General features: G+C 47.3%; 1 protein-coding gene across 1 annotated transcript in view; it reads left to right on the top strand.

Moving 5' to 3' along the window:
* The first annotated feature begins 6,398 nt into the window (after positions 1–6,398).
* Positions 6,399–13,904, top strand: part of Adra1a (adrenoceptor alpha 1A) — a 106,297-nt gene continuing 98,791 nt past the window's right edge. The window contains exons 1-2 of the mRNA XM_004630683.2: positions 6,399–6,651; positions 7,968–9,486. Coding sequence (XP_004630740.1) covers positions 8,604–9,486 — 883 coding nt within the window. The 5' untranslated portion in view covers positions 6,399–6,651; positions 7,968–8,603. The remainder of the gene's footprint in view (positions 6,652–7,967; positions 9,487–13,904) is intronic.

Here is a 13,904-nt window from a genome sequence, read left to right as displayed (position 1 = left end):
TGGGGGCTTCATGTAGCCTGCATATCACTGGTACTTTGGGCAGCAGACACTTCAGCATGATTTTGGATACTTCTGCACGTCCTGGTTTTCTGAAAACCAGTGCACGAGCGGTTTTCCCTCATCTGCTGGCTGATCTTTCCTGATAACTGTTAAACCTCTAATTCCTGCATTACTTCACTTCTTGTTTGAAATAACTGTAGCAATTTCTGATCAAAATGATTGATAAAAGCATGGACAAGTGTCTCAGTTACTTTTCACTCGTTGCTAGGACAAAATACCCAACACCCAAAATTAAGGAAGGAAAGGTTTATTTAGCTCACAGTTTGTGGCGGTTTCAGTGCACAATCGGCTGGCTCCCAGGCAGAGCGGCACATGGCAGAGAGCAGCAGTTCATGGCAGCAGAAAACTGAAGAACAAAGGGAAGGGCAGCAGCTGCAGCTTCTAGCCAGCCTCTCCCCACTCCTAGTATTGTAAGCAAGCTACCCTGGGGTTGGGGTGTAGCACTCACACAGTGTGCATGCCCTCCTCTTGTACAGGATGAGGATGTTTACAAACTGAGAATCCTGGCTCTCTGCTGAGTCACTTAATTAAATTCTGAATATCTTGAGTTGACACAATGTATCAACCAGTACAACAAGCACTTTTAAAACACTAAATGGAAATAAATGTGAAATGTGTGAAAATACATTCGTAATTTAAAGACATACAGTTTTATGGTTAAAACCTGTTTGAGCTTTGGCTTTGTGTGATTGCACATACAAAGGCAAAGCTTTACATGAGATATGTTTTTGTTATCAAATTAGCTAAGATTTATTTCATTTATATATAATAACATATGTGTCATATTTAGTATTAGTGCTCAAGATTGGAACAAGACAAAAAATTCTCTCATATATTACTATTGGGAGTTTACATTTCATACTTACATTTGTAAAAGCTTTCTAGAAGGCAATATGGCTTATAACATTTTAGGTGCACATAATCTTTAATCTGCTAACCACAGTTATTAAAATTAATCTTAAAATTATAGTATAATATTACATGTCAGAGTATTTATCATAGTATAAGTTATAAAGTTACAGGTCAGAAATTTTTGCAAAAACTCTAAATACCTAAATACTTAAATTTATCACTGTCTTACTTCCTTTGTGCCACTGTCACAAAATGTCTTAGACTGAATAATCTGCAAACAACAGGAATTTGTGGAATTCGTAGTTGTGCAACATGGGAAGTCCAAGATCAGAGTACTAATAGCCCGGGTGTCAGGTGATGGCCAGTTCCTTTGTAGACGACACTTCGTCTCTTTCCTCAGAGGGTAGAAAGTTGTGGTCTGGCGCACACTTCTCTTATGAGGACCCCAGTCCTTTCATTAGGGCAGAAGGCTCACGGCCTAGTCACCATCCAAGACTCCAAGTGTTCACTGTACTATTTTGGAGATGAAGCATTAACAGGGGGATTTGGAGAAGGGGAACAGAAGCTCAGCATGTGCCCAGAACCAAAGTGCAGTGCGGCTGGCATAAATCAGACATTCAATAATATATGGAAGATATTCCTATAACACATGGATGAAATGATGCAACTAGCAAAATTTGCAGCCTGTCATTTTCTCTGGGAGACAAAAATGTGGACAAATGATACCAAAGGCAGGGTTATTATCTTATCAGCAACGTCCTGCACTATACAATTGACTCCGTTTGCTGAAGGATTAGAACACACTGTTCGCTTGGAGAGTCGCGGTGCGACGCTGCATCAATGCCTTCCTGGCAGTGTTCTTCATTTTCTGCGCACTTCAGCTTTGTAAGCCCCAGGAGAATTAGTTACAAAGCCAGGTTTTTTCAGTGAATGCTAACATTAAGCCCTCTCCTCTGTCCCTTGGAATCATAAATCCCAGAAAACAGCTCCTAATTCCATTGTCTATTGTTTTCTAAGAAAATGATTGACAGATCCTATTTATTTATTTATTTATTTATTTATTTATTTATTTATTTAGAAACATCAGAATCTCCCACCCTTGCTGACTTTCTTACCAATCACTCAGAGTCCTGCCCGTGGAAGGCATCAAGTGTGTGCTGATTGCTTCCCTCAACTCCAAGCAGACTGGTGCTTCCAGTGTCTGAACACACACACACACACACACACACACACACACACACACACCACTATGATGCAGCTGCTGGTTCACCTTCCTGCTTTTGTTTGTCCATCAGAATGCTTATCTGATAAATTTGAAGTCAAGCCATACCACCCATGAGCCTTCTCAGAACCTCCCCTTCTGAACACTCCCTACCTTCCATCACACCTGAAATTTACAGAACTGCTCCCTTGGATCCAAGCAGGAGGGGCCTTTCCTTGGGCTTCAGTTACTACAGAATTCAACGCTAATTCGTTTTGGCCATGGCTTTCCCTTTGGTCCATGGGACTAATGTGATGTGCGTTTGCTGCCTGTCCTCTCTCTCCTATGCCATTCTTTGGGTCCCAGAATCCCTTACTCCAAATGGCCACACAGTAACTGTTAAGGCCCTTAGTCCTTCGATCTGGGCTCACCCTCCCTGGACAGACAGTATTGCAAGACTGTGTGACCTCATGCCCAAAGCCAACAACCTGTTCTATGGGTGCATGGGCTAAGTATTCACACACATTCATGTGGCCCCTCAAGATGTGTATTAGTCAGCTTTTCCTTCGCTGGGACTCAGTGCCAGCTTAAGGGAAGGAGAGATTTATTTTGACTCACAGTTCCAGAAATTTCAGTCCATGGCCAGGCAATTCCAAGACAGTAGCATCGTGGTGGAAGGGCATGGTAGAAAAGATCTAAGTGCTCATGCAACCAGGAAGCAGAGAGATGGGGAAGGAGCCAGGGGTGGACATCATGCTTCTGCAGCCCACCCAGACATAGCCAGAAGCATGTGTCACTAATCTCCCAGCTGTCTCCCAAGTCAATCAAGATGACAATGAAGATCAAGCATCACAATGTAGGACAAGTGGAGAATGCAAAAGAAGAACAGCTCTCCTACGGCACTACACTAAATCATTGATTTCACCACTGGGTCCAAGTGTAATGTTCAGGTCACATAGACACTCTCCAGCTGAGTTCACCATGACTGTGGACTACTCCGAGGTAGCAGTATACTATAGTTTAGCACAAAAAAGGAGCAGAGAGCAGAAGCGTTAATAAGATTGGCAATAAAAAGAGTTAGTAAGCATTATGAGCTACAGTCATGAGAGACAGGATTTCACTCAACCCCAACGACAACCTTGAATTTCATTATCTTCCTCTTAAAACTAGGAAACCAAGGCTCAAAAATTCTCTCATGCTAGGTCCTGCTTTACCTTGGTCTTAACCATCCAGCAGAAAAGTATGAAGACGAAATACAGGAAGTAAAGCCATGCTGTTATGTTGAGCTGTGGGGGACTCAGGTCAGTAATTTCTGACATTGCCAGTTAAACAGAAGACACAATGCTATTATGGGCTACTGGACTCTTTTAGAATATTTTGCTGAGTTTACACACCTATAATATTCAACAACGGAACTTAGAAAAAATGGGATATACCGATGAATGTCCATTTTGTATCTGTGTATTCAAAGTGGTTAGGATAGATATATAGTTGCATTCTCTTAATGAATAGAATGATTTGTTCTAATGGTGTTTGTAAATAGGATCTCAAGTCCGCATCTTGTACAGCACTTAACCACTAAGAAGAATATATGCAGTGTGTTATTTGTTGAAACTGTACTTCTGATTTGATTTGAAACTGTCTCCTTCCTATCTGTTTATCAATAAAATTTTGAAAAAAAAAATTCTCTCATGCTGTGACACTGCAAGACCATGGGGACAGCACCTTAATGACAGCTCCTGCTGGCTCTTCACAGCACCTGCCCTACTGTGTGATTTGGACACCTCCTAGGACATCTGAATAACACTTTAAAGAAGAACCAAGCCAGGCATAGTGATGCTCCCCTGTAAGTCTAGTACTCTGGGAGACTGAAGTAGGAGGAGCACAAGTTCAAGATCAGGGAGAACAACTTGGCTAGACTCTGTCTCGCAATAAAAAGGAGGAGGGATATGGTTCATTATGAAAGGACTGAGTTCAATCCCCCAATACCACAAGGAAGAAAAGAAAGAAAGAAGGAAAGAAAGAAAGAAAGAAAGAAAGAAAGAAAGAAAGAAAGAAAGAAAGAAAGAAAGAAAGAAAGAAGGGAAGGAAGGAAGAAAGAAAGAGGTATAACCAGGGGATGGATAGTTTCCCGCCCATTGGTGGTTAGTGACTGAAATATTTGTTTCAAAAACATTAGTTTTGCAGCTGGCCAGGGAACAGATTTGAAAGAGCTACTTGGCAACACAGAGCTTTTCCAGGCTAAGCATCAGCTAGTTAGCCACTGAGGGTAGGATAAAGCCGCATGTTCTGTGATTTAAAGATGGAAAACTCCAGAGACTTCTGTAGAATTCAAGCTTGCAAAGCTGAGTGATTTTCAGTTGTTTTTCTTGCAGATAACAGGCCTTCCCTTATCTGCCGTGGAACAGACCTTAATACACAACTGACATTCATGGCCTGAGGTTGGTAACTAGGAGACTAAGCAATACGCAATCAGGGGCTAGGTGGGGATAGAATTTGTGAAAAAACAGACTTGGTCACATATTTGGGGGCAGTGTGTTGGAGTCCCAGGGACCCAGGGAACAGCCTGTTCTACCTACAGAAACTTAATCCCAGAGAGAGAGGTGACAGTCATCAGAGTAGGTACAGGGTTTCTTTTCTGCTCACCCATGTGCTCTTTCAATAGCCTCAAATTCATTTTATGGATGAACAGGGCATTTGTACTTGGCTTTGTTTTGTTCTGCTTTTTACTTTTTTAATGTATTTGGTATAGGCTCTCAGCTCAGACTTGTGATCCTCCTGTTTCACCCTCCCCAGCACTGGGATTACAGGTGTGTGCCACCACTTGGGGGTCAGCTCAGCACACCCAGGGGTGGGGCCGCACAGCATATGGTGCTATGCATTGAACCCAGTCCCTGAGCTTATCTAAGCAGGTGCTTAGTCTGGTAAGCTATCTCACCAGCCCTTGTACATGTTTTTTTTTTAATAATATTAAAGTCAAAGCAAATATAAAAGGTGTGGTGTCATCTACAGATGCAGGAGCAGGGAGATTTTGTGTACAAAAGAAAAGGAAATCTACATATAAGGTTCTCAATGATACAGGGTTCCTGAAGCTTCTTGGGAACCTTCTTCCAAACACTGTGACATTTGTTGCTCTAAAGGAACCTTCCAAATGTTATCAGACTTAGAAAAATAATAATATTGAGAGAGAAAACAAAAGGTGATTCAAGAACTGGAAGCTAGAATGGGAAAAATTAATTTTCTTTATGTTTTGGAATACATATGGTTTTATTCAACCATAAGGTAAACAGAGCATGGAACTTACCAGGAAAAAAATAAATAAAACTGTTTATGCCAACTTTCCATACTCCAACTATTACTGAATCAGAATTAAAGGGAAGTACCAGCACTTCAAGAAAACATTTTTCTCTAAAAATTGGAAACAAATAGATGGCCACTGAGAAACAGTCGTAAGAAAATACGAGGCTAGAAACAAAGCCATTTGTCTCAAAAATGTAAAGTGGATCAAATTTAGTAAGATTTAAATATGTTCACTGTATCCCTCCGGAAACACAATCTTTTGTTTTTCTTTTTTCTTTTTTGCATTTTTAGAGAAAGGTCTACAGTGTGTTCAGGATCTCACTATTAGATCAGACTCTTAGTGATCTGCCTGTTTACAGCCTCCCAGGAGCTGGGATTACAGGCTCATGTCACCACGCCCAGTCTCAATGGCCATCTCAGTATGCCCCAGGGGCAGGCCCAGGGATCAAACCCCAAGCCCCTGTGCCTACTTGCAGGTGCTTTAATCCACTGAGCTATTTGGCTGACCCTAACACAATCTTATTACAACTAAATTTATTGAATTTTACTGATTTTACCTTCTTTAAAAACCTTTGCAGATAATATAATTTATCTGCATAATTAGCATAACAAGAAGCTCTTTGATTTTAACCAGCCTTGGCTTTGTGTTAAATAATTAAGCTGTTCAAATTATTTTCCAAGATTTCTGTGAACACAAGCGTGTGCATAGTAATATCTGGCAAGTGTATCCAATTAATTTTTTTATCAGACCATTAAAGTTATATCACACACACACGCACACACGCACACACGCACGCAGTCTCGCACGCGCATCACCTACAGCCCCGCTCGCTCTGGGGCCCAGCGGAGAAGCCACGGCTTGCGCGCTCTGCCTGCGGCTGGAGTAATACGGTAACAGCAGGAGATTACGGTACTCGCTGGGCTCCTGCCGCTGTTACGTCAGCGCGAGCTGCAAAGTTCCTCGCCTTTCTTTTCTAGTGTCGAGGAGCCGTATATTAAAAGCGTGATAGTGGAGTTATTGGTCGGTTGTATTTGTTTTCTTTTTCTGTTTTCACTCTTCATTTTAACATGGCCAGGTGAAGCGTGGCGAGGCAGGAGTTTGAGGAGACGGCAGCCGCGGGCGGTGAGTCAGCGGGCGCCCGGGACCGGACTCCAGCTGCCGAGAGCCTTCCCCTCTCCGCCACCGGGAAGACCTGGCCGGGCCGGCGGCCGCGGGAACCGAGGCAACCGCGCCGCAAGTGAGTACCGGGCGCGGGGCGCGGACACCGCAGGGCCCTGCACGGGGCGCCCCTCCGGGTGCCCGGCTCGGACCGGGTCCCGCCGGACCCCAGCGTCGCCGCTCCCTGCCGGCGTCTTCCCTGAACCCGGCCGGCGCCCGTTTCCTTTCTCTATCCTGGGAAGTTGCCTTGTAGCTAACAAGTGTCTCTGACCCGGGTGCGGTGGCCTCGCCAACAGTCTCGGCGAGGGGCGTGATTTTACTGTCACCTGTGACCGCTTCAACTTGGCGGTGCTCACCGTAGCCTTTGCCCGGGATTCCTGCCCCGGGGCCCAACTCAGAAGGCCAGGTGGTCACGACCCCTCGCCCCGCGCTCCTGCACCGAGTCCCTCGGTCCTTCTGCAGCTGTGGAAACGCAGATTTCTGCCGCAGATCATGGCCCCATCCCTGAAAGTCCGAGGACTCCCAGTCCTGGCTTGGTTTTTGTTCCTGCAGAATCCGCAGTGACCACCACTTGCCGAGCCCCGTGGGCGGAGACGTGAACTCACTGGCCAGCTCCCCAGGAGCTCGCGACCCTGTGGTGTGGCACCCGAGCCTGGACTGACCGGGTTGCCTCCAGCCCTTGGGATCCGCTCTGCTGTGCCGGGACCTGGTTCCCGGTCCCCGAGCTGGTGGACAGAACCGCGCGCTCCGCACCCGAGTGCAAATTGCGCGTCGTGAGCGTGCGCCTGGCGCCGGCCCTGCGGCGCCCGGGTCGCTGAGGTTCCCTCTCCCAGATCACCCTCCTCCAGGTGACTGCTGGGCAACGGTGCAAGCGTGCAAGCAGCAGCTGTTAGCTCTCCGGATTCCTCCAGCTCTCCGTGCGGCACAGCCAGCTGCAATCGCGCCTCGAGTGCGGGCTCTGGGATTTTATTGTCACCGTGCTGGCATTCCCACCTCGGCCTCCGGGAGTCAGGGCTTGGGTGTTTATTACTGTTATATAGGTTGGGGGGGGTGGACGGGAGTGATTTTTTTTATCCTTGATTTTTGTGCTTAGCATTTTGAACTTGGCCAGAGGTGGCGAGGCGAAGCAGCGAACCTCAGGTCTGGATAGTGAGGGACTCGCGTGCGGCCGCCCCAACACCCCCCTCCCCCCAACACACACACACACACACACACACACACACACACACACACACACACACACACACACGGGTCTCCTTCCTCCCAGGCGCAAGGCCCCTCCAGGATCGCAGGGCCTTAGGGCTCCCAGCTGGAGTCCACTGCAGGTCTGGCTGGGTATGGCCTCCTCCCGGGCTGCCTGGCTCACGGTCCACCTTTCTCTTTTGGCTCTTTCAGGACGACGAGGGGAACCAAGCTGCAGCGTCGCCGCAGACTGGACTTATGCACACCCCTCTCACCCTGCCTGTGAACCTAAAACACTGAGTAGTAGGGGACAGGCTGGGGCAGCCTCACCCTGGGGAACTGCGGGCCCGCAGAAGCGCCGGCTACCTGCGGTTCCCGCCTCCGAGCATGGACGGCTTCATCCGTAGTGGACTGTGATTTGGGAGAAGGTTGGCGCTGGATTTTTGAATTCCAACTTATGCCCAGAATGCTCCGTCATCTCCCAACTAGGACGGACCAGACAGTACAGAGAAGCGGACCCTGGTAGTTCCGGAACTGCATTTTTCAAAGGATTCTCTTTGAGCTTTGCACGCTGCTTCAGGTAGGGAGGCCTCGGAGCACCGGGGCGCGCATCGAGTGGAGAGTCTCGGTGGCCCGCGCGCCTCCCAGCTATGTCACCTCCGGTGCCCTGTGCTTCCTTCGCGTGGCCCTCCAAGGGGCCCCAAGACTGGCCAGGGTTGTTTCCTGCCTGTGCACTCTTTCTCACACCCAATCAAGCTCAGCCCTTTTGACTCCCAGCTCCAGCTCACCGCCTCTGCCTCTGGCCAGGGGGGCCCTGGAGAGCTGGACCTCGCCCACCCCGCTGGGACCATGGTGTTTCTCTCCGGAAATGCTTCTGACAGCTCCAACTGCACCCACCCGCACGCACCAGTGAACATTTCCAAGGCCATTCTGCTCGGGGTGATCTTGGGGGGACTCATCCTTTTCGGGGTGCTAGGGAACATCTTAGTGATCCTCTCCGTGGCCTGCCACCGGCATCTGCACTCAGTCACGCACTACTACATCGTCAACCTGGCAGTGGCCGACCTCCTACTCACCTCCACGGTGCTGCCCTTCTCTGCCATCTTCGAGATCCTGGGCTACTGGGCCTTTGGCAGGGTATTCTGCAATATCTGGGCAGCAGTGGACGTCCTGTGCTGCACTGCGTCCATTATGGGCCTCTGCATCATCTCCATCGACCGCTACATTGGCGTGAGCTACCCGCTGCGCTACCCCACCATTGTCACCCAGAGGAGGGGCCTCCGGGCTCTGCTCTGCGTCTGGGCACTGTCCCTGGTCATCTCCATCGGGCCACTGTTTGGCTGGAGGCAGCCGGCCCCCCAGGACGAAACCATCTGCCAAATCAACGAGGATCCCGGCTACGTGCTCTTCTCCGCACTGGGCTCCTTCTACGTGCCACTGGCCATCATCCTGGTCATGTACTGTCGGGTTTATGTGGTGGCCAAGAGAGAGAGCCGGGGCCTCACATCGGGCCTCAAGACTGACAAGTCGGACTCAGAGCAAGTCACTCTACGCATCCACAGGAAAAATGTCCCCACAGGACGTGGTGGGGTGAGCAGCTCCAAGAACAAGACACACTTCTCCGTGCGGTTGCTCAAGTTTTCCCGGGAGAAGAAAGCAGCCAAAACGCTGGGCATCGTGGTCGGCTGCTTCGTGCTCTGCTGGCTGCCCTTCTTCCTGGTGATGCCCATTGGTAAGTCTGCTCGCTGGCCTAGGTACCCAGGGAGAGATCTGCATTCCAAACAGCTCTGAAGGTCGGGCGGGCTCCCCGGTGGGAACGCGTATTTTCATTCTCTTTCTGTTCCAGTCTCATTGGCTTGTGGTCCTAGGGCGCTTTTTCATCAACTGTAAAGTGGCTTCCGACTGCGGCAGATTAATTGGTCTCCTTAATAAGAATGTCAACTCTTCTTAAAGCCTTTAAGCATGTGTTTAATTTAAATCTATCTGCCTTCTCTGGAGACTCACAGTCTCCACGGAGTGCTCCGGCAGCTTGTGGAATGTTGGTTTCCCTCTGCCAGTCATGGGGAATACAAACCACTTGGCCTGGAAATAAGTGCCAGATTTGTACTGGACAAATGTGTGAGTTTAATGTCAAATTTGATCGTTCATAAAGGTTCCTTAGAATGGTCTGCCTATGTCCTGTATTCTGTTAACTTTATATCCTGGATTCACTATGGAAGGATGAATAACAGTAACAAAATGGATTTTATGCTCAAACCATTGTAAGCCTTAAAGATTCCATGCCACTATTTTGATAGCTACTCGTTTATTTTAATGCTAAGGATTAAAACAGATGTTACTGTTATCCAAAATCATCCAGGATGTTGCAGATGACACTGTTGGAAAATAATACTGTAATGTGACAAATTCAGGGTTTTGCAGGTGTTAAGTAAGCTGCTGTCAAAACTAATTAGCTCATGGTAAGTACCTGCAAGCTGATCTCCTTGGAGAGTTATCTCTGAAAAGCCTTCAGTGAGATCCCAAAATGGTCGTTTGCTATTTTTAGTTCATGAGCACAAATATAGATCCACGTGCTGGTTACCCAGTAACTCTAACAAAAGTCAGAGTGAAAATTAGTAAAAAAAAAAAAATCCTTCCCAGGTACCTCAGAGCCATACTTAAGTGACATGTACTTAAAGTGTATTAATTTGCAACCCTGTCATAACAGCAGCTGCCATACTTTGAGTCCCAACCATGTTCCAGGCATTTCACCAAACTATGCATTTCACTCAGCTCTTCAACAACTATTATCCCGTAATGTGTGTGAGAGGAGGGGTTTACTATAGCCAGTAGGTGTATGTTTCAGTGTAAATTGAAATTTAATAATATCAAAATTCTCTTCTGCAGTCTCACCAGCACTTTTCAGGTGCTTATTAGCTCCATGTGGCCCGTGGCTACTGTGTGCTGCAGCAAAAATGCACATTATTTCTATAATAGCAAAGTTTCTATGGGACGGGCTGCTGGGAAGACCCCTCTCAGTCCAACACCTGGTCTTGCCTCGTACCTATTGTGGTGACTCACTCGGCTCCTGGAGTATGTCACAGCTTTGAGCTGATGGAGATTCCATGGGCAGCTGCCTGCTGCCCTGCCTTCCTGCATCCCACCTCTTCCTGCCTCTGCAACTCTGTATACTTTTCCTGTTCACTTGACAAGCATTTATTAAGCATTTGTTTTACACCTTAGATGAACAAAGCAGAAAAGTCCTTTCTAGGGAGATGTTTCCATTCTTTTGAAGGAGATAGACATAAACAAATAAGTACACCCTTAAGAAGTCAAGGATTAACAAGCATTTATAAAAAGTCAACACAAACAAGAGGGCAGAAAGTGACAAGATGATGGAATGGGTGGTCCAGGAAAGTCTGATCTGCAAAGGTGACATTTGAGTGGAGCCCTGACTGTGGGGACCAAGCCTTGCAAGATCTGAGAGGAAGAGCTCCTGGGACAAGGGGACAGCAAGTACAGAGAAACCACAGGGGGGACCCTGTAGCTGAGTTACAGATACTGAGGAAGACAAATTCAAAGAGAGGCAGAGGCTAGGTGAGCCCAAGTCACACAGGGCCAGCTAGGCCAAAGCAGTCTTTGCACATTGTTGAAATTATGAGAAGGTATTGGAGGGTTTTTTAACAGGAGATGACTAGTCTCATTTTATAGTTAAAAGATCATTCCGGTTCTTGGGTGGAGCATGAGTGGTCTGAGTGGGCAAGAATGAAAGGAGGGAGACCAGTTAAGAGGCTGCTACGAGAAGTCAAAAGGCAAGAGGCTGTGAGAGCATGCACACAGATGACGCAGGTGGAGGTGGTAAGACGCAATCATATTCAGCACTTACTTTGTATGGAGGGCTGACGAATTTGGATGTAGCATGTGAAAAAGAGAGTAATGGAGGGTAATTTACAGGATTGAGGCCTGAATAACTAGGTAAATGGGAGTATGCTTTGCTGAGAATGCAAGACTAGAGCATGAGAGTTTGGAAGGGCTGTCGGAAATGGGAATTAGGAGCATTTGTTTTGTGTATGCTGTGCTGGGAGATGTCTTAGACATCTTCAGTGGAGATGCCAGGTAGGCCATAAAAATGAATTTGGAGTTTAGAGAGGAAGGTGGGATGCCGATAGGACCTGACATACTAACATACATAAAGCTAAAAAAAAAAAAGAGTTCTGCTAGAGAGATAGTGTTGAGACAAGGACCTGTGACTTGACAAATCCTGATTCTTGGGGTTAAGAAAAGAACCACCCAGAAAAAAAAAGATAGAGAAGAGGCCCAGGGGGTAGGAGAGAAATTAGGAAATTGTTGTGTACCTAAGGCAGAAGGAAAGTACTACCAGAAGGCAGGACTGACCAGGTGAGAGGACAGGCCAACAGTGGAATTGGTGACAAGGAGGTCCTTGGTGATGGAAGATGGCCATTGAGGGTGACAGCTTCAAGGTTGTGATGGAAACAAAAACTGAACTGTGTGCTTTCTAGAGAATAAGAGAAAAATAGTGGAAAATAGACAGCTCTCTTGCAGATTCTGCTACAGTGGAACCAGGAAAGGGAGGACATAGCTGGAAGAATCTAGGGAAGGCTTTCAGAGATAAGAGAGATGAGATTACAATTCTATTCTAATGAGGATGATGAAATAGAGTGGGCTACCTATGGTGTAAGCAAGAGAGAAGCCAGACCTCCGTGTTGAGGGGAGAGAATGACAGGAAATATAGTCTAGAACACCAAAGCAGGTAGGTATGGGGACAGCGTCGAGGCCTTTTCAGGACAACTTTATATCCTCAGTGAAACAAGAAGCAAAGGCAACAGCTCATAGTTAGAAGAGCCTGGGGACGTGTGGTTTGAGGAGCAAAAAGTGTAAGAGAACTGCTCATTTTGAGTGTGAGAAAGTAAATATATTGTGGAAATTTTGTGGAGTCACTGGCCAGTCCTGGGGTCCTGTTTGGGACTTATAGCCAGACATTTACACTGAAGGAGTCACAAAAGCTGTGTGATGCTCTCTGACAGCTAAGCCATGTTGGGGACAGACTGAGTTCTGGGGCTCGACATGAAGGGGACACAATCTGGTGATCGAAAGCACCCGGTGCTGATAGGTGGCCTGGCACTTTGTGGTTCTGCTGGGGGTGGGCTCTGCTCTCAGATGAGGCATGCTGACCTGGGCCCTGTGTGCTGCAGAGGAAGATGGGTGCTTTAGTCTTACATAGCCCCCCACTCGGGCCTGTGTACTCAGGGAGTGGGGATTGTTGAGGTGAAGGTGTTGGGCAGAGGGAAGCTGTAAGCCAGGTATGCCCAGAATCAGTGGGTTTCCTTTAAATCCAAATGAAGGGAAATGACAGGAGGGAAAACCAAAAACATATAGAGCTGAGAGTGTAGCTTAGTGTACAGTGCTTTCCGCCCATGCACAAAGCTGTGGCTTCCATCCCAGCCACAGGAGGCAGAGAGGGTACAGAAGGGAACTGAAGGGAAGGCAAGGGCTACAGCGAACAGCCACCTCCATAGGGCAACAAAGGACCCTGAGACCTCCAACCGGTGGTCTGTGGTTTCCTCCTAAGACCAATCAAGTGAGAAACTATTTCCTCACAGGATTTATTGATGGTATAATGAGTCCCAGGCACTGCCTTGGACAGAATGAAAAGATGGATAAGCACATCCTCTGCCTTTGAGGGTCTCACAATCTAATTAAGGAGACAAACTGCAAGCAGTTCACAGAGGGCAGGGAGTGTGTTCCCCGTGGTATTATCACCAGATGCTGGGGAATCTAGCCATGATCTGTGTCTGCAGGTCACTGCAGAAGCTTCTGCAGCCACTGCTGCTGACTGAGAAGTTTCTCAAAGATGTCATGCACTACTCCTGCTGGGCCAGCAGCAAGATGTTATTTATTTTCGTTAACAACTGTTAGTTCATTTTCCATGCAATATGTGAACAGAAAAATAAATACACCGTTATGCGAGTTCACCCAAGGGAGAAGCTCTTACACGTGACAAGTGCTGTCTTAGGAAGAGAGGTTATCAGTCCATGTGAGGCTGCTGAAGAGGCGAGGGATGAGAGGGCGGGGTGAGTGTGGCCGACGCAGCAGGGCATTCTAGACCAGAGGAAGACTGGCTCCTACTGCGATTACGCTGTTCTCTCCCAA

The sequence above is a fragment of the Octodon degus genome, unplaced genomic scaffold (genome assembly GCF_000260255.1).
Source record: "Octodon degus isolate 3935 unplaced genomic scaffold, OctDeg1.0 scaffold00036, whole genome shotgun sequence".
NCBI classification, from domain to species: domain Eukaryota; kingdom Metazoa; phylum Chordata; class Mammalia; order Rodentia; family Octodontidae; genus Octodon; species Octodon degus.
Note: the sequence above shows the minus strand (reverse complement) of the source record. Positions and strands in the feature narration are given on the sequence as shown.